The sequence below is a fragment of the Choloepus didactylus genome, chromosome 4 (assembly GCF_015220235.1).
Source record: "Choloepus didactylus isolate mChoDid1 chromosome 4, mChoDid1.pri, whole genome shotgun sequence".
Lineage (NCBI taxonomy): Eukaryota > Metazoa > Chordata > Mammalia > Pilosa > Megalonychidae > Choloepus > Choloepus didactylus.
The window spans coordinates 132,061,882-132,083,618 of record NC_051310.1 but is presented as its reverse complement, the minus strand read 5'-3'; the positions used below and the strand labels follow the sequence as shown (position 1 = coordinate 132,083,618).

Sequence of the window (21,737 nt, the reverse complement as noted above, 5' to 3'; positions counted from 1 at the left end):
TGTAGTCCTAATAAAGGATCTGGAGCTTCTTTAAAAAGTGTTTCTATTCCCTTGCACTTTCCAGACTGTCTGGCAGATGACACTGCTTGGTAACTTAATTATCCTCAGAGGCTGCTTTGCCTCTGAGCACAGGCTGCATCTATACAGGTGAGCTGAAACTGTGGGATTCCTATACACTCACTTTGCTTGCCAAAATATGGCTCAATGTGGGGCTACACCTGTGGAAGAGTACTCCCTCAGCTGACCCAGTACTCCACCTGTTCCCAAGGCAAGGAAATGGCTGCCAGCTGCTGCTTCCCTGAAGGGTGGGGGAAGGGTTTTCAGACCCAGGGCTGGAAATGCAGTCTCTGTCCACATTTTCTCAGTCTCTTTGTCCCTAACTGACCTGGGCCTTGAAATGTCCTCCCCTAACAGTGGGGGTATGTCTCATTGCTGTAAGAGATTTTAAAATCTGTTTCCCTGGTGGAAGGGGTCCCATCTGCTGATTTGGTGCCTTTCCCACACAGAGAGGGGGTGGGGAAAGGACCAGCTGGTCTGGGACAGAAGATTCCTAACTGATATTTATTCTTTTTCTTCAATTCAGCATCTGCAGGGTCCTTCTCCAGTCTATATCCACCTCTAGTGTTTCAATCAATTCAGAATTATTCTTTTTTTATTGAATCTCTGGAGAGGAGTTTTCAGTAGCTGTTTACTTTGCCATGTTGATTGCATCAGCAGTTGTTTCTTTACTCCATTCCTCTCATCATGATCCTATTACAGACTCCTCTCACTTTTACTATTGCTGTAATAGCCTTTGAAAGGGTTTCTCCACCTCCAGTCACTGCTAGTTCAAATGAATCCTAGTTCAAAATGAATCCTCATGATCATGTCCTGCCTTTGGCTCAAACATCTAAACTTCTCAGCTATATATTTAAGACCTGCTATAATCTGGCTCAAATCTCACCATTATTGTCCACCAGCCTCTACTATACTAAAACCAATGCTTTGCCCTATAAACAACCTACATTTTCCATATCTATGTCCCCTCCATCTAGAATACTCTTTTTCATTACATTCCTGCAGTTAAACTTCTATCTAATCTGTAGGGACCCTCTCAAATGCCATTTCCCCTGGAAGTCTTCCATGAACACCAAATTTGAAATCATCTGTATTCCTTAGAGTTCACTACACTGGCTTAGCTATTTTTGATAGGCATCTATCATTACCCACATAGTATAAGATTATTCATCTCCTAATCTCAACTGAAAGCTAAACAGCACAGTTTCCTAAAGTATGTTTCACAAAATACTCACTCCGTAAGAAACTGATCTAATAAGTTTTAGAATACTTAGAAATTGCAGTGGGAATGGAGAACAATGGGTGTGTATGTGAAACATCATAAAAGTGGAACTGACATGACTTGATAACTGAGGACTGTGTGGGATCAGAGAAAGTGAGAGTGCTCTAGAATAACTTCCAGATTTATGACTTGGACAACTGAGAGGCACCATCACCTGAGAGGACAGAAAGTGGACAGAGGGGATGTGGGGTATCTGATGTTGTCTGTGGTTTGGGACCATTGAATTTAATATCCCAGTGGAGAGGGAGAGTTGGAAGACAAAGGGCCAAACTCTACTTCTCTTTCTCAATTCTCATCTTCCTTGAATCTTCCACAGATTCTAACATTGTTTTGACCAACCTCCTTCTCCTTGAAACTCTTTCCTCCCTCTCCTTAGATGACCCTGTCCCATCTTGATTCCCCACCCCCATGGTCTCCAATGCCTCCTCTCCACAAAATACTTAAATGTGGCATTCCTGAAGGTCACCTCTATTCCTGCTCTAAACTCTCCTTTTGGCAGCCTTTTCCATTCCCTGAACCTCAATGACAATAGCAACATAAATAATGCCTCCTTAGTCTTAACTAGTCAATTTAATGCTGTAGATTTCCATTTGCACACTTAGAAGTCACCTTGAATGCAGAACATGCAAAATGGAACTCACTTCCAACCCCTAAAGCTTAATGCCTAGTTACTTCCCTACCTGTCCCTATTACTTAGGCTTCCCATTTCCTAGGAGGCAAGAAGTTGGTCAGTTCTTCCTCTACTGGGTCTCCCATCTTTCCATTCATTTCTTTTGCCACTGAGTTTGTTCCCATACTGCTTCTCACCTTGTCCCCACTTTCTCTGGTCTCCTTTCTCTTGGATCCTCTCTGAGTATTGCTGCCCATATAATATTCCTAAAACATACCTTTGAGTTTATCTTTCCTCTGTTTTGAAAATTTCAATGGTTTTCTGTTCAAAAAGCCAACTTTTCAGATCCTATAAAATTTTGTTATAGAAGGTGTCCAACTTATTTTCCCTTGGATCTCCTACATATGCCCCATACTCTATCCAACCAAATCAAATTACTCACTATTCCCCAAACACATCCTCTACTTTCCAGCTCCATACCTTCACTCCTGTCATTCTCTTTGTCTAGAATCCTCTCCCTTTATCTCTACCTATTGAAATTCTGCACATTTCTCAAGACTCAGTTAAGATGCCACTTCATAAATGAAGCCTTCTCTAATCATTTCAAATGGAAAGTGTCCACTTTCTTCCTTGAACTCCCATAATACTTACTTCTATCACTTACACAGCTTTGTATGGCAGTAATTTGCAAGCATCTTTGCTCTTCTTTCATACTGTAACCTCCTTAGAGCAAAAACTATGTCTTATTCACATGATATAGTGGAAAGAGCACAAGCCTGGGGTTCAGGATACCTGAATTTTGGTACTTGCTCTGTGACTATAAGCTCTGTGGCCTTGGATAGGTTCACTTGTGATGAAACACATCTTTGTAGTCTAATATATCGGTAGGAATTCTGAGTCCAGACTTAAAGGAAGCATACTGAGAGGAGACAGTACACCCCATGGAGACAGTAATTTTCTATTATTTACTGTAATTTACTAGCCTTTTCCTCCTGCTCTTCCCTGTGTGTTCACAGTGTTCTCCTGGACTCCAGAGTTTTGAAATATTAATTCAGAGAGTTTCTTCCTGTTTAATAGTTGTTCTTGTGGAGGGACTGATTCCTGGAGCTTCCTACTCTGCCATCTTCCCACACTCCTCTGCCCTATGTGATTTTGATACAAAGAAAATTTGAAAACCTTTGTGGGTCCAATTAGTGCAGTGGTTTTCAATGGGAGATGATTTTCCCCCTTCAGGGGACAATCTGCAATGCCAAGAGGCATTTTGGTGCCTACTCTCATGGTAGGCAGCAGTGGGGTCCAGTCCCTGGCATACTGGTGCCAGAAATGTACATAAAAATCCACTTCCCCATGATCTGGAGTGGGCATGGGCTGATTTCTGATCACAGCTTTTGATTAGCTACTTTGAAAAGCTGGGGGCCTGGCTCTAAGGGTGGCCATTATTCCAACTGACCCCAGGAGAAGGTGGTGGGGAAAACTTAAAGACAGTACAATTCCTCAGAGCTTCAGAGGACAGTTGAAGGGCTGCATTTGCTAGGCAGGTCAAGAAAGCACAGCTTTGGAGAATAATGGAAGAAGCTGCTGGTCACCTTTCTAGCCCCTCCTTATCCCCTCTCCAGGGCAGTTTGGAACCAGCCTGTACTCCCTCTGTGAGTCCCTGGCCTTGTTCCAGCTGGGAAAGACTGACTTGGGAAACTCCTCTCTGGTGTGCCCCCCTCTCAGTTAAAAGCATTATATACTGATAAAGTGGTCAATTCAATAGAAGAGATGTAACAATTATAAATATAAATGCACCCAACAGCAGAACCCAAAAATATACGAAGCAAATAGGAACAGAGTTGAAGGAAGAAATTGACAGTTCTACATTAATAGTAGGAGACTTTAATACACCTGTTCCACTAAAGAATAGAACATCTAGACAAGATCAATAAGAAAATACCAGACTTGAATGATACCCTAAACCAACTAGACCTAACAAACATATATAAAATACTTTACCCAATAACAACAGAATACACATTCTTCTCAAGTGCATATGGATCATTCTCCACGATAGGCCATATATTGGGTCAGAAAACAAGTCTCAACAAATTCAAAAATACTGAAATCATACAATGTATCTTCTCCAACTACAATGGAATGAAGCTAGAAATCAGTAACAGAGGAAGAAATGGAAAATTCACAAATAAGTGGAAATTCAATAATATAATCTTAAACAACCAGTGGATAAAAGAGTAAATCACAGGGGAAATTAGTAAATATCTTGAGGTGAACAAAAATGAAAATACAACATACCAAAATTTAAGAGGTACAGAAAAGGCAGTGATAGGGGAATTTATAGTGCTAAATGCTTACATTTAAAAAGAAGAAAGATTTCAAATCGGAGACCTAATCTCAACACTGGAAGAACTAGAGAAAAAAGAGCAAACTAAACCCAAGGTGAGCAGAAGGAATAAATAATAGATATTAGAGTGGAGATAAATGAAATAAGGAATAAAAGAAAAAAAGAAAGAAAGAAAGAATCAACAAAACCAAAAGTTGCTTCTTTGAAAATATCAAAAAAAATTGGCAAACTTTAGCTAGACTGATAAAGGGGAATAAAGAGAAGACACAAATTACTAAAATCAGAAATGAAAAGGGGGATGTTACAACTGTCCCCACTGAAATAAAGAGGACTATGAGGATACTATGAGCAGCTGTATGCTAAAAAATTAGATAACCCATGTGAAGTGGACAAATTCCTAGACATACTCAAAAGACCTACACTGACTCAAGAAGAAATAGAAGGTATCAACAAACCTATAACTAGTAAAGAGATTGAATCAGTACACTAATCAAAAACTTCCCAACAAAGAAAAGCCCAGGACCAGATGGCTTCACAGGTGAATTTCACCAAACATTCCAAGAATTAACACCAATCCTCCTCACACTCTTCCAAAAATTGAAGAGGTGTGGTAACTGGAAGCTGTATGTACCCCAGAAATGATCATGTTCTTTTTTTTTTTTTAATCTTCATTTTATTGAGATATATTCACATACCATGCAGTCATACAAAACAAATCGTACTTTCGATTGTTTACAGTACCATTACATAGTGGTACATTCATCACCCAAATCAATCCCTGACACCTTCATTAGCACACACACAAAAATAACAAGAATAATAATTAGAGTGAAAAAGAGCAATTGAAGTAAAAAAAGAACACTGGGTACCTTTGTCTGTTTGTTTCCTTCCCCTATTTTTCTACTCATCCATCCATAAACTAGACAAAGTGGAGTGTGGTACTTATGGCTTTCTCAATCCCACTGTCACCCCTCATAAGCTACATTTTTATACAACTGTCTTCGAGATTCATGGGTTCTGGGTTGTAGTTTGATAGTTTCAGGTATCCACCACCAGCTACCCCAATTCTTTAGAACCTAAAACGGGTTGTCTAAAGTGTGCATAAGAGTGCCCACCAGAGTGACCTCTCGGCTCCTTTTGGATCTCTCTGCCACTGAAGCTTATTTCATTTCCTTTCACTCCCCCTTTTGGTCAAGAAGATGTTCTCCGTCCCACGATGTCGGGTCTACATTCCTCCCCAGGAGTCATATTCCACGTTGCCAGGGAGATTCACTCCCCTGGGTGTCTGATCCCATGTAGGGGGGAGGGCAGTGATTTCACCTTTCAAGTTGGCTTAGCTAGAGAGACAGGGCCACATCTGAGCAACAAAGAGGCATTCGGGAGGAGGCTCTTAGGCACAACCGTAGGGAGGCCTAGCCTCTCCTTTGCAGCAACCGTCTTCCCAATGGTAAACCTGTGGTAGAGGGCTCAACCCATCAAACCACCAGGTCCCCTATGTCTGTGGTCATGTTAGCAACCAAAGATCAATGTTCTTTTAAATCCATTCCTGTGGGTGGAGGCCTATTGTAGGTGGGACCTTTTCATTGGGTTGTTTCAATTGAGATGTGATCCGCCTCACTCAAAGTGGGTCTTAATCTTCTTACTGGAGTTCTTTATAGAGGATAAATGACACATAAAAAAGGCCCAGAGAAGTGTAGAGAAACACCCAGAGGATCTGAAAGAGAAAGTCACTGAAGCCAGAAGCTGAAAGCAATGAAACCCAGGAGAGAAGGACCAGCAGATGTTATTATGTGCCTTGTTATCTTTCAGAGGAGCCCAAGATCCCCAGCAGCCTTTCTTCAGAGAAGTTATCATCCTGTTGATGCCTTAATTTGGACATTTTCACGGCCTTAGAACTATAAATCAAAAGTTAGTAAATCCCCATTGTAAAGTCAACCCATTCCTGGCACACTGCATTCATCAGCTTTAGCAAACCAAAACAAGAGGGAGAACTCTCTACGTCATTCTATAAGGCCAACATCACCTCATACTAATGACAGATAAAGATAACACAAGAAAAAAAATAAAAATAGACCAACATCTCTTATGAATACAGATACAAAAATCTTCAACAAAGTACTAGCAAACTGAATCCAACAACACAGCAAAAGAATTATACACCATGATCAAGTGGGATTTATCCCAGGTATGCAAGGTTGGTTCAACATAAGAAAATCAATTAATGTAATACATCAAATTAACAGAATGAAGGAGGGAAAATACACATGCTCATCTCAAATGTTGCAGAAAAGGCATTTGACAAAACCCAGCACCTCTTCTTGATAAAAACACTTAGAAAACTAGGAATAGAAGGAAGCTTCCTCAAAATAATAAAGAGCATAATGAAAAACCCACACCTAACATCATACTTAATGGTGAAAGACTGAAATATTTCCCTCTAAGATATGAAACAAGTCAAGAATGCCCGCTGTCACCACTATTATTCAACATTGTACTGGAAATTCTACCAGAGCAATTAGGAAATAAAAACAAACTAAAGACATCCAGATAGGAACAGAAGAAGTAAAACTTTCCTTATTTGGCAGATGACATGAACCTATACAACAGAAAATCCTGAAACATCCACAACAAAGCTCCTAGAACTAACAAATGAATTCAGCAAAGTGGCGGGGTACAAGATCAACACCCCAAACTCAGTAGTGTTTTTATACACTAGCAATGAACAGTTGGAAGAAGACATCAAGGAAAAAATTCCATTTATAACAGCAACTAAAAGAATCAAATATCTAGGAATAAATCTAACCAAGGATGTAATAGACTTATACATAGAAAACTGCAGAATATTGCTGAAAGAAATAAAAAAAGACCTAAATAAATCAAAGGACATTATGTGTTCATGGTTTGGAAGTCTAAATATTGTTAAGATGTCAGTTCTATCCAAAGTAATTTACAGATTCAATGCAATCCCAATCAAATTCCAACAACCTTCTTTGCAGAAATGGAAAAGCCAATCATCAAATTTATACGGAAGGGTAAGAGGCCATGAATAGCCAAAGCCATCTTGAAAAAGAAGAATGAAGTTGGAGGACTCATATTTTCAGATCTTAAAATTTATTACAAAGCCACAGTAATCAAAATAGCACAGTACAGACACAGGGACAGACATATAGACCAATGGAATTGAATTGAGAGTTCAGAAATCAGCTCTCACATTTACGGCCAACCGATTTTTGACACGGAGGCAAACATTACCCAATTGGGAAAAAATAGAATCTTCAACAAATGATGCTGGGAAAACAGGACTGCATTTGCAAAAGACTAAAGTGGACCCTTACCTTGTACCACATAAATAATCAACATCAAAATGGATTTAAAGACCTAAATATAAGAGCCAGAAATATCAATTCCTAGAAGAAAACATAGGGAAGTATGTCTAAGCCCTTGTAGTAGGCAATGGTTTCTTAGATTTTACACCCAAAGTACAAGCAACAAAAGAAAAATAAATAAATGAGACCTCATCAAAATTTAAAACTTTTGAGCCCAAAGGATGTTATCATGAGCCTAAATGACAACCTACACAACTGGAGAAAATATTTGGAAACCACATATCCAATAATGGCTTAATATACAGAATATGTAAAGAAATCCTTCAACTCAATAACAAATTACAAACAATTAAAAAATGTGTAAAAGACTTGAATAGACATTTCTTCAAAGAAGATATACAAATGGCCATAGGAAAAGATGCTCAAAGTCGTTAGCCATTAAGGAAATGCAAATCAATACCACAGTGAGATACCATTTCACACACACTGTAATGGCTACTATTAAATAAATGAAAATTTACAGATGTTGGATAGGTGGAGAAATAGGAACACTCATTCATTGCTGGTGGGAGTGTAAAACGGTATAGCCACTGTGGAAGACAGTTTGGCAGTTGCTCAGAAAACTAAGTATAGAATTACCATATGACCCAGCAATCCCACTTCTAGGTACATACCCCAAAGAATTGAAAGCAGGGACTTGAACAGGTATTTTCACACCAATGTTCTTAGCAGCATTATTCACAATTTCTAAAAGATGGAAGCAACCCAAGTGTCCTTCAACCGATGGATAAACAAAATGTGGTATACACACATGATGGAATGTCATTCAACCACAAAAAGGAATAAAGTTCTGATACATGAGACGACATGGATGAAACCTGAAGACATCATGTTGAATGAAATAAGCTAGATACAGAAGGATAACTATCATATGGTCTCACTGACACGAATTAATTACAATAAACAAACTCATAGAGTTAGAATCTAGATTACAGATTACCAGGGGTGGAGAGAGGGCATGGAGAGTTAAGGCTTAAAATGAGCAGAGTTTCCATTTGGGATGATGGAAAAGTTATAGGAATGGATGATGGTGATGGCAGCACAATATTGTGAACATAATTAACAGCACTGAATTATATATTTGAATGCGGCTAAAAGGGGGATATTTTAGGTTGTATATATGTTACAAGAAGAAAAAATTTTTGAAGTCCATGGGACTGCGCAACACAAACTGTGAACCCTAAGTTAAACTGTGGTCTATAGTTAAGAGTAGAATTATAAAAATGTGCTTTCATTAATTTTAACAAATATACCGCACTAAGGCAAGGTGTTAATAATAGGGTGGTATATGGGAACCTTATATTTATGCATGATTGTTCTGTAAACACACAAACTCTCTAGTAAAAAAAAATCACATAGGGAGTTTATTAAAACTTGCAGGTTTCTGACCCCCAACTTCAGAGATTCTGATGAATAAGTCCAGGATAGGGGCTGGGAATGTGCATTTTTAGCCAGTATTTTAAACTGATATAGGTGGTCCTTTGCATAATCTAAGAAATAATACAATGATGATTCAATGAAGTAAACAAACATTTTTCAAAATGCAAATACCGTTCACTCCACTGTACTGAGGAAACCGATCTGACTACTGGAGGAACAGTAGGTAATTTTAGGGAGGAAGGCAGGCCCTGGTGGACACCATATGAAAGACTTAGGGAAGAAAGTTCCACCAGGTGACACTGCCAGCTGAGAGAAAGAATGCCACAGGGAAATGGTGAAATGCCAAAATCAAATTTAGTTTATTTCCATTTTTTTTTTGCCTAATCCCACTTCTTAGTATATACTCAAAAGAACTGGAGGCAGGGACTTGAACAGATATTTGTACACCAATGTTTATAGTGGCATTATTTACAATAGCCAAAAGGTGGAAGCAACCCCAGTGTCCATCAACCAATCAATGGATAAACAAAATGTGGTATATATACACACATTGGAATATTATTCAGCTGTAAAAAAAGAATGAAGTGCTGATGCATGCAACAACATGGATTAAACCTGAAGAAATCAGGTTGAATGAAGTAAGCCAGGCACAAAAAGACAAATAATATATGATCTTGCTTATATGAAATACCAGAAAAAGCAAATTTCATAGACAGATAGTGGATTATAGGTTTCAAGGGCTGGGGGTGGAAGGACAAGAGAGAGTTAATGCTTTATGGGTGCAGTTTCTCTTTGAAGTGATGCAAAAGTTGGGGTAGTGGATGTTGGTGATGATAGTACAATATTGTGAATGTAATTAATACCACTGAATTGTATGCTTGAAAGTGGTTAAAATGGGAAATTTTGACTTGTATACATGTTTTTTACAATAAAACATTTAAAAAGTTTTTAATGTTACATTATTAGTTTTTCTTTTTTTACCCAGAGGTACCCCTGGACCTTTGAAAGTCCATTCTCCTCCCTCCACCTGAGACCTATAAGAGTCAAACTTTTTACAGATATTTTTTCATTTAATCCTCTCCCTAACCTTATGATGAAGCTTATCAACTTTTAACATTATTTCTCTGGGAAAATTCATTGCCCCAAAGAACTGACTCACAAACTAACTTTTGACTCACAACCTCTTCACAAAACAGGTACAGTCTGTACTAGCCCTGGAATTTCTCTACCCTTAAATACTCTTTGCAACTCTGTTAGGATGGGAAAAGGCTTTCTGAGCCAAGAAGGCAGGAACCCCTCTCTTGGGTCTCACCCAGCCCTGGGTACTCTGTGTGTCTTGTTAACCCAAGAAGATACTCTCGGCCTTTCTCCCACATATTCTGAATTGGAAAACGAAAGACAAAGGGGTTAGAAATTTCCTCTCCTTCTGACCCCAGAGTTCTAGGTGGAATTTCTTGATTTTTAAATGTTGGCAACTAATCAAAAATTTGTTTCATTGTTTTTCTAATTTGACGAAACAAAACATGTCACTAAGCTGTCAGTTTATAACCTCTGTGTTGCAGATTCCTTTCTAGGTTGGACACTGCTTGTACTGTGCATTCTTTTCTCTCCCTCTCTCCCTTCCCCTCCCTCCACAACCTCCCACAGGCAATACAATTCCCAACTCCTTTCAAGAACTGCCTTCAGCCTCTTTTTCCTTCAGAATCCTTGACTTCCAGTGTCTGACCCTAACAAATGAAGGCAACTTTAACTTCATCTCATCCTTTCCCAGCTTTAAATGTCTTTTTATCTGCATTCTTTTCCATAGGTGGACCGGTGCCCCTCTTCCGTGCCCTTCCTTGATCATCAACCCTTTGGCTGCTAGTTGCTTCTGGATTTCCCATTAGCTTGGTTAAGCCATCTGCTCTGTCTGTTATTCAAGAGAAATAAATGTGAAGAGGATGGGTAGATGACATTGGTGGTTCTATGAGCATTATGGACCATAATACTGCATTATGGCCTGCATCCTGGCTGGGCCCCAAGGAGGTGGCAAGGTCTTCTAAGGGGGAATGGCTGGAGAGCCACCAAGGAAGGCCAGATGCTCAGCAAGCAGCTCCCAGATGGATAAAGACTCTAGTGACCCAAGTGGAGTTCTGGAAGCATTGCCTCCTGTCTGTAGGGAACTATTAGGCAAAAACAAGGAACTGATGATTAAAGGTTTTTCCCCATTTGGGGACACAAAATAAGCCTCCTGATTCATTATGTGATCCTGATGAGGGATTACTGAGGAAACAATAATGACCAAAATTGAAGTTATTGTCAGCCAAACAGGATGAGGGCTTAGAGTTGGGTTTCATGTGACATAAAGAAAATATTTTAATACCATCTCTTGTAGCCCTGAACTTATAGTTGCAAATCTATCATGTGATGATCATATGATGATCCATTTTAATACTCTCAATCAAAAATCCAGTTCTTTGAGGCCTCCTAACTTTTCCCCAAATTCCCCTGTTTCAGATGTAATCTTCTCATGAAATGACTATTTGTGGGCAGTATTGAGGCCTGCTTCTTTTGTTCACCATGATCTTGATATTTTGATGCAAAAGTGACCAGACCTCCCTGAAACACAAAGCTTTTATCTTTCTCAGAGAGGAGAAAGAAACCACAGCCACCTCATATCCCAACTACTGGTTGTGGGATAGGGGATGGGCAGCCCTGCCCCATGAGTTGCTCACATCATTTAGATCAGATTCCTAGTGAGGGAACTGTTACATTGGGAAACAAGGTTGGTTCATCCAATCTGTGTAATGACATGGATTTGAATTTACAGTAATACGAAAATGGAATTAAGAAGAAAAAACATATTGGGAGAATGTCCCCAAAGGTTTTTGGAAGGTGAATGAAACAGGGACCAGTCCACAGACATTGAACAAGTCCTGGTTCATCATAAACATGTCACCATCAACAAGGACCTCCTTAAACAAAAAGGTGAAATTGGCAAAGCAAGTGTACTTTGGGCTCCTTAACACTATTCTTTGCTCTCTTTTCCTTCTCACTGCTATTTTAAGACAATTTTCATATTAGAAAAATGTTTTCCTCAATGGCCTTTAAAATAAAAAACCACATGGCATTTTTAATCAAGTAGAGACATTTGGTATAGCACTGATTAGTTCCGGGACGAAAGGTGAAGCAGGATGGGAGTGAAAAATATTGTTATACACGGAATGGGGAATCCTTGTCTGGGCTCTGCCACTAAGTAGTTGTGTGGCTTGGGGGCAAGTCACTTCACCTCTCTGAGGTGAAGTTTCTTCAACTGTAAAGTGGAGCATTTGGTCTTGGTGATCTAAGACTCTTTCTTCCAGTTCATGCTCTAGTGGTCCAGGGTAGGGAAGGACTGGAAAAGTCAAGAGATGCATGAGGGTCTAAAGAGAATGATAGGGAGAACAGGTCAAACCTGCCAGGATTTTCCTAAGTTCTAGCAGGATCTATTTCCACATGTACTCCAAGAAAGAAACAGGAAGGAAAATATAACACTGTCTATCCCAAGTTGTCGGTTTTAGCTGGAATTATTTCCTCCCACCCACACTACCTCCCTCTTAAATGCCAATAACTTAGGAAAGAGGGAAATGAGCAGAAGCAGAAAGCTAGCTTCCTTAGCAGTGAGTATGTGAACCGTGGGACTATCTCTCTGGGGGTTTCTAAATCTCAGCTTTTTGAGATTAGGGTGACCCCCAGACTGCCCATGTGTGTAACAGTGCTTTTTTCTCCTTAGCATCTTTTGTCCATAGAGAATAGAGAAAAGTTCATTCCTGCTGCTCCTACAGACTTCGGGTTGGACAACAAGCCCCAGCATGGGCCAACTCACATCCCAGCCACCATTCCTCTCCTCTTTCAACCCTGGCCTGCCCCCTGGACAGGCCTGCCCTCCACCCCTCCCCAGAATCCTACACTTCAATGCTGATCCACAATCTGACTCCTCTCTGCATCACTTCTCTAAAATTCACCATCTCCACCCATGCCTGTATGAAGTATGATGCATCCCTTTCTGCTTTAATGGTGAAGGCAGCTCAGTGTCAGTAAGAGGATGCTAAGGTGTATGCTAATGCAGTCTTGAAGGACAATCCTTCTCTTCTCTGTTAACATGAAGATGTTTAAAAAAAGAAAAAAGTTCTTGATCTGTTTTCTCACCCAAAAGATCCTAATAGCAAGGGATTTCAGACAGATAAGAAAGGAGACCTGGAGTCTCAGAATATTTGACAGCATTTTGTTTGAAATTCTTTTTTTAAATATGAGAAAATGAGGCTTGGAGAGGTGAAGTGGCTCACTTATGGTCACATATCTGGTCAGTGTTAAAGCCATTACCTTAACCCAGGTCTCCTAACTCCCAGACCTGTGCTCTCCTGTGGTAAAAGTACTTGGGGTAGACATAACATTGTGGTGGGCTGTATCTGGTCTAGAGATAGACAATACTAGTTTTGGGCTTAGGAATGAGATACAACATCAGACAGGGGAGGACAGAGGTAAGCATATGCTATGAGATTTGCAAGGAATTAAAAAAAAAAAAAAATTCCTCAACTCAAATTCATATTTGTACACAAAGCTGATGAGCCCAATACCCAAGGATGCCTGTGTGGGCAAACACATTACAATAATTGTTCTGGTGGACTGAGCTGTGTCTTGGGAAATGGGATTTGTTGGGTTGAACTAAGAAAACTGGAATTATGCAGATGAATGCAACCAGGCAAGTTCCATGGATGGTACCATAATAAAATCTGTTCTGCACAATATGATCCTTCATCTATGATATGGCAGTCACAAATTTCCAGGACTGCTTGTCCAACTTGGAGGTATGATGATGGGGCAGGAAGAAGATGGGCATTGGAATACGACAAATCTGGATTTGAATCCTCACTCTGCTACTTACTGGTTGTAAAGTATACTGTCCTCGCTGGAGAATGCAGCCCTCCTCAGAGGGTTGCTGTGAGGATTAGCTGTGGTTAGCATCTGCTTTATTTAGTCTTGAACAAAATTGTGGGGAAAGTAAATTAACATTGTACGCACCTCCATGTGAAGAAATGAGCCCTAGACTCATCATGTGCTGCTGCTGGGAGGGACCTTTGAGACCATACAGGCCAAGCCTCTTATTTAGAGTAGAGAGCACTGGACATGTTGTGTATTTCCCACACTTACCACCACCCTATGCTGGGCACCTCAGAGCCCTTCATTGAATGTCTATTGATGGATTAAGTGACTTGCGAAGACCTCCAAGAAATGACACTTAGCCTTATGTTTGGCCCTGTTTTACAGACTTCACCCACCTCACTACCTTGCTCAGCCCAGGGCCTGGCTATCCCATTCCTGGCTCAGTATCTCTCAAAAACATGGTTTCCCAGCCCATGTCCCTCAAGAGTCCTCCAGGTAGGTCAAGGTCTGGACTTAAATGAAAATTACTCAGAAATAGGTGCTCAGGATTCATAAAGTATTTCCCATTGCATAATTAATTCAATATCATAAGTCCCACGGAAGAGAAATGTCTTAAAAAGGATATTTAACCCAAAGTCAACTCTAACTAGGGTAAATGCAAAGTACAGCCCATACTGCAAAGAGAAAAAAAGTAAGAAAACAAAATAAAGGGTAGCTATAATAATGCCATATGCTACCCAAAAGGAATACCCTCCATCCACACCCAGGTCTTTCCCACTTACTCTGCTTTATTGTTCTCCATAGAATTTATCATCATCTGACACAGTATATTTACTTTTTTTATTCAATTAGAGCTTATATCCACTCTCTAAAATGTAAGTTCCATGAGGGCTCAGACTTGGTCTGTTTTGTTCCTGCCTCAACCTCCCACAGCCTAGAATAGTTCCCATTGCATAATTGTTCACAATACATATTTGCTGAATGAAGGAGTGAATGAATTAATGAATGTGTTTGGGCAGAGAGGGGAGAAGTCACATGATATAGTTAAAGAAGTAGAATATGGGGCCCTACGCCTACAAAATTTGCTCATATGTGCACTAGTACTATGTCCACTAGCCCTTAAGAACGTGTCTCATCTCTCTGCCCTGATTCCATCATCACCAAGCAGCTTTTGATTTAAATTTTCCTATGTGCCTTTTCTTACCAAGGAAAATGCAGGGCTCAAAATTTTGGCCCACTTGGCATGATATTTTTACTGTAAATTAATATATTGGCACTCCATTTTTTTCATTGGTTCACATCTCAAAACATTCTGAAGGACAGAGTCTCAACCAGGATGGAAACCTGTGGTGAAAAGAACAAGGGGTGGCACAGGGAGATTTGGATTCTAGATCTCTCTCTGTTTTTGAGTCTCCTGAGTGCCCTTAAAAAAGTCGCTTCTCTGGGTCTCATTTTTCCCTAAAGAAACATTGAACTAGATGACTTCTGAGCTCCTTTCATCTTTCAAAGTTAGAATTCTTTAGAAATTAATAAAGTGAGATCATCCAGATATCTTGACTTCCTAAGAGAGGCACTTAACTGGCGTACCTGTCATTGTCCATTGGCAATATAGTGAGGTCCACTTGGGTTGTGGGGCCACCAATTTTCCTGGGATCAGTTATCATCACCATGAAAATACAGATGTCCTCATTAAAAATCTAAAATGCCAGTGGAGATGCTCCCCAGGGAAAATGGAGACCACATAGCAACTTGTTTCATATTTAAAATTGTACAGGTGTGTGGGCATGGAGAGGTAGAAGGAGGTACAAGAGGGAAGGAAAGGCAAGCAGAGGATAGAGGGTGTCTAGGTGATGGGAGAGCAGGGACAGAGAATATAAGTTTGGAAAGTTGCTCTTTTCCCCCAATAGGTCCTCTCAGACACTTGGATTTGACAAATGAGAAATGTGCCCATGAACGTTTAGTGGAAACATGAAACTATTTTCATTATGAGCCACAATACTGTGGGTGAGGACAAGCACCGTGGGTCCCATAAATTTACCTTCCTTAGAAATTTTAGTTATCCCTCTGCCAGGGCTGCCCCCAAGTCTGCTCTCTCTGTCACCCTTCTGGCATTCATTATTTGGACTTCCTTGAGATCCTAATTAAGTTTTGTGATACAGGTATTGCACTCTCAAATTTATACCTTCAGATCAGACTTTTCAGCCAAGTGCTAGACTTACATGACTACCTACCTACAGATTAGTACCACTTAGATATCATTATTTTAAACTTAGTATGTCAAAAGCAAACTTAGCATGAGTCTCCCTTCCTAGTTCACTCTAACAGCATCATCAGCATCACTCATCTCATTCTTGGACTTAAATTTGGAGTTATCTTTCACTCTTCCCAATGCTTCATTAATAATCCTCCCCCACCTCCAAAAACAACAACAAACTCATAGGTCTACCCATTGCTCAATAAATTTTTCACTATTTTACTATTTCTATTATCTCAAATTATCTGATTAACCAACCAAGGCTGTTGTCACTTCTCTCTCAGATGCGTTTGAATTCATCTCCTTTTTCTCATCTGCACCTTAATCCAGGTTCTCATCACCTCATGCCTAAACTCCCAGGATATCTTTCTCACTGGCCTCTCAGTCTATAATTTTTCCCTACTTCAACTCGTCTCAAATAAATCAACAGATTGATCTTTTTAAATCCACTTAAAGCAGGTCATACTTTGCCTAAGAACTCATGAGGGTTCTCATTTTCCATTTAGAGTGTTTACAAACTCCTCATTTGGCTTTTAAGAGCTTTGATCAACTATTCCCTCTGCCCCAGCTACCCATGATCTGTATTTGTCTTTATTCAACTCATATTGTTTGACCACCAACTATGTGCCAGCTCCTCTATCAGCCGCTACTCTTCAATTCAACATCTCCCATCCCTTTCAACTAAGCCCACTTTATGAGATGCTCCCCTCATCTGCCACAGTGAATCCTGCCTCCTGCACTTTGCTTGTTCTCTTGCCCCTCCACATGTAGCTTCTCTTGAAGATTTCTCGTGTGAATGAATCCCAGACCACTATCTTTCCCTTTATCGGAATTCCCTCAGCATCCTCACACTAGATGTCTATTGCTAAGTATTGTTCTCTCACTATTTCAAATGCATTCATTGATCTCCTCAACTAAAATTTGAGCCCCAGAAGGGCAGGGACCAAATCTCGTTTTCATTTTTCCAGATCCGGATTGGGCAAGGACAGATGCAAGGCTAATAAGGACCTTGATTTTGCACATAGCCCATGGACAAGGCCCACCCACACAGCACAGGCAATAGAGGCAATATATGTGCACTGAAGAGCTAGACTAGCTCCTTGCACAAGGTTAGAGAGTCAGCCATTATTCAAGAAGCGCTTGACAAATGCTGAATTAAATTTTTAAAAATAATTCAAGCCCTTTACACACCATGTGTTCCTCTAGCACAGAAATCCTTATTGCTTTAATCTGACATACAATGGCCAGTATGATCTACTGGGTCTCAGTCACTATCAGATTTGGAATCTCTGTCTCTTCTTAGCCAGAATGCTAGGTTGAGTGGGGACAAGAAGGTGCCATCTCAGCTGCCTCTATCTAGAAGTTGCCCCTACACCTGATAACTACCTGCAAGTTAGCACCAGTTTATGCCCTTGAGGCAAAGGTTGTCTGACTCCAGGTATTTGTAGGGAAATCTGGATACCCAGCTCCCTGCCCCTTCATCCTGTTGTGCAAGGTCTTGTCCAAACCTAGAACCCAATCAGGAGATGTGCAGCCTCTTGGAGAAGACAGAGAAGAGCCTCCTTTCCCCACAAGTCTTCGAGTGCAGAGAGGGAAATGGACTTACCTTCACATAGTAGTTCATGCCCATCCCCAGCAGGTGCTGGAGAAAGGGCCTGTCCTGCCGGCTTCCAGGGGTTGGCTCCCCAGGGCGGGGAACTGGGCAGGCACCCTGAGTTAGGACATGTGTCCTGTGCCCCACCACGTCTGGCTGGGGCGGAGGAGCAGACCCGATCCTATTTAGACTGGTTTCAGGGGAAGCAGGGCTGCTCGGAGCTGGATCCTGGTTTTCCTGGAGCTTCAGTCGGGGCACCTCTTTGGTACCCAGGCAAAAGTTTTTCAGGCTCAGCAAGGTGGCTGGGTTGGCCAGCTTCACGCTCGCCATGCGGGGGATCAAGGTGCAGAGCGGCGTGGGGCTCTCCTGGGACGCCAAGGTGGCATCATCCGCCGGCAGGTGAGGTGCCAGGGCGGGGTAGGAAGGCTGCGGAGAGCCCTTGGCCCCGACTGAGACTCCAGGGCTGCCTTCGTCCAAGGACGTGATGGACTCGTTCCGAAAGCGGCTGTACTTGGCCCTGTGCAGCATCCCGGGGTGTCCGAAGAGTCCTACATACAGCACGAGTCCTGCCAGGCTGTCCTGATTGCGTTCTCGCATAGCCTTGGCAGTACTGAAACAGGATACTGTTGCATAAATCGCCTCGTCTTCTGGTAGATAAACGGTACGGAAATCAAACGCCTACCGCCTGGTGCGACTCGCGGCAGCCACCTCTCCAACTCTTCGCTTTCGCCTCTCAGGAAGCCTGCATCGGCTCCTGGCCCCTTAATGGTGACAGCCCAGAAGAGAAACGCCTCCTCAGCTCCGATTTCGGTCCCTCGCTGGCTCAGGCAGCAGCTCCCGGTATTCTCGCCTTGGATTCCCTGCTGGGAAAGCTGGACCGAGCGACGCTCGCGGCCGCGGGGGTCGCTCACCGCCTACTCTTCCGCACAGAGCCCCGCCGAACACCAGCCAGCCGGTCCCGCCGCATAGCTAGCCTTGCAGAAAGCACAGAAATATTTAGCGCCCTCACCTCCCAGCCTCCCCTTCTGCACACAGGAACTTTCAAACCTGCTCCCTATGGCTCTCACAGGGCGGAGCAATGACTGGCCGATTTAACCCTTTATTTGTTCCAGCGATTGTTCATTTAAATATATATACATATATGTGTATATGTATATATATACGTGTGTGCCAAAGGCCCTTCTGCCTGGGTTCGTCGATTCTGGTGGCTGCCTTCTCTTGGAAGATCTTGTCTTGCATCCCGTTCTGGGCCACGAGCCAGGAGTACCAGTGATGGGCGCTGCTCTGCATTGTTTCACGGACTTGCCATCCCTCTGTGTTCCTCGGATCCCCTCCCAGCCTGCCCGAACTCCCCACCCTCGCTCAGAGCTTTCCTTCCTCCTGGGCTCCACTCGGGGCTTCTCTCAGGAGCCTATTTGCAGGAGAAGGCTGAGATGTACACGACGAAAAGCAGAGTGTTGAAATTTTTATGAATGAACTTTGCTGAATGAATTTTTCTCTGTGTGTGCAAGCTAATAAATCTGTGAATGAAGCTCAGAATAGCTGTAATTGACTGCCGGTCTCAGGGGTGCTTGGTTTTTATCCAATCAGGCAGCAGCTTGATGACTCATATGCCATAAATACACTAAACTAGTAGCCATGAGAAATAAAACCCTGGGGGTGGGGGTGGGCAGAGGGGGGGTAGATTTTATTTTGTGATATCTGATGAATAGGTTAAAAGGAAACACAATCTTTACAATAAATCATCAGTAAGTATGGGGAGCAGCATGTTAAAAGATCTATTTTCTTTGTTGTTGAAATGGCTAGGAAAGCCAAGCAGAGGAGGTAAAAATTAGATCCATTGTTCCACAGATATTAAGACATATGGTACACAACTCCTGTGGGAAGCCGTGATGCATCTTTCTTAGAAACATAGTTCCTTTTCTATTGATTGTTGGTTCCATCTCCGGTCTGGTGTAACTTCCTGTACCTATCAACTGCATTCTGAAGACATGATGACAACTACAAGAGGTTTAGCACACAGGAAGCCAAAAATGGAGCCAGGAAAGGGAAATGCAGGTACTTTTAGTGATGGAGAAGAGGAAACTGCTAAAACATGGGGGCGGAGAGGGGGTGGAAATTAAGTATACAAAGAGTCAGAAAAATCTCTGCTGAATGTTAAATTTCTCAGTGGGTCATGGTTCTTGTGTGTGAAATTGCTCATTAACTTAAAAATTAAAACAAACTGGTAAAAACAGGAATGAGGGATGCCCACAAGCCTGAATTAAACTCATGAGTATTCATGACTTTGGTGGCCTGAGCTCCCTTGGGATCCAAACACAGCTTCCCAATTAAATGGTTGAGTGTCACCAGCAGAAAACACATCCTCTTTGGCTTCCTGCTCCCCCTCAGAAATAATGCACCTTTTTGCATCCTGTCTGCCAAACCTGTTAAGATGATGTGTTTTTCTTTGGGAAGGCCTTTCTGCATCGTCATAACCCTTCTATCAATCCTTGCTAACTCCCTTTTCCTGCTCTCACACCTCCTGGCAAAACCCCTCACTAGTGTCCCTTCCTTGTTGCCATGGATCCTATGCAATGCTACCTTGAGAAAGTTACTTTATTTGAATTTCCTCATCAATTTTCCTCATCCTCTAGCTAATGAGGATGCTATGAGGGTTTATGATATAATCCTGATCCATGTAAAGCACTTGTCACAGTGCTTGTCTCAATGAGCACATAGCTGGCAGTATAAAGAAACACCATTTGAACAGCTCTGCCCCACTCAGAAGCTGGTGTTCTTACCCTCCACAGTATAGACTCTATGCCAGTCTGGGTAATTAAAAAGAAAAAAAATTAGCATCAAAAGGAAGAAGCTGAAAAAGCCAACATTGCCTAAAGAAATAATCTCCTAATGATCTTGTAGGCCCGGAGAAGGGACAGACTGACAGAAGTCAGCCTGGCTGACTTGTTGAGGTCTTCATGACTAAAGGACTGAGTGCTGCCAGCTCATCCACGTAGGCACCATGCTGGACCCAGACCCCAGGGGCTCAGACTACTCCCATTCCTCAGAAGCAGGGAGTCCTGGGAGGGGTGGGGAGGGACCAGGTGGGATCAGGTAAGGTAAGAAAGCAGCCATGGCTGCTGTGGGCTGCTTCTCTGTCCTTGGGAACCCTGGAAACGCTGGCTATTCTATGCAGCTCCACCAGAACCTTTTATGAAGGTGAGAGACCCAGATCTGCAGTTTGGGAGTGGGTAGGCAGCCTCAGTGGCGTGGCTGGCCCAGCCAGGCAGCTCTCTCAGCCCAAAGGCAGGGGCTAAAAAGCTGCTCCAACAGTCCATCACGGCAGTGCTTGGAGGCTGAGACTATTTGCATCATCTCTGTACAATTGTGGAAACAAGACTCAGGGCAAGTTCAGGGACTTGGCCAAGGAACCCCAGCTGGAGAATGATACACCAGGATTCCTCCAGCAGCTTTGCCTCACAGCAAAGCTTGAACTGGTAGCCACTGTACTCTGCTGCCTCCCAGGGGACCAGAGGAGCTCAAATCTAGACTCCAGGCCTTTGTTGAGGGTTACAGACATGTCAATGCTCCCTGGAGCTCCAGGAAAATGACTGAGCAAACGTAAGTGCTGGGGATTTCTTAGAGAGTCTAGAATTGCTGGGAAACCCTCTCCTAACCTTGTCCTCACAGATCAGCCAGAGAGGGGCCTGACAGGATATTTTCCCACCTCCCATTTCTCCCTTTCTATCCCCTCCCTCACCACAACTCCCAGAGAAAAGTATGTTTAGCCCAAAAATAATTCCTTAAGAATGAAAACAATACTAGACTAGATGTCTCAAGAAACCTGAGTAACTGCCACTACCCACAAGCTCTGTGCATTTAATAGCATAATTTAGTAGGACGAGCATTAGCTTGGGAGTTACAGAACGAGCTGTGGGACTCTGAGGAA

The 21,737-nt window shown here is 42.0% G+C and overlaps 1 protein-coding gene across 1 annotated transcript in view; it reads right to left on the bottom strand.

Annotated features, from left to right (window-relative positions):
- SHC4 (SHC adaptor protein 4) overlaps positions 1-18,403 on the bottom strand; it is a 129,571-nt gene extending 111,168 nt beyond the window's left edge. Inside the window, exon 1 of the mRNA XM_037834036.1 lies at positions 17,819-18,403. Within this exon, the coding sequence (XP_037689964.1) occupies positions 17,819-18,403 (585 nt within the window). The remainder of the gene's footprint in view (positions 1-17,818) is intronic.
- Positions 18,404-21,737: the final 3,334 nt, after the last annotated feature.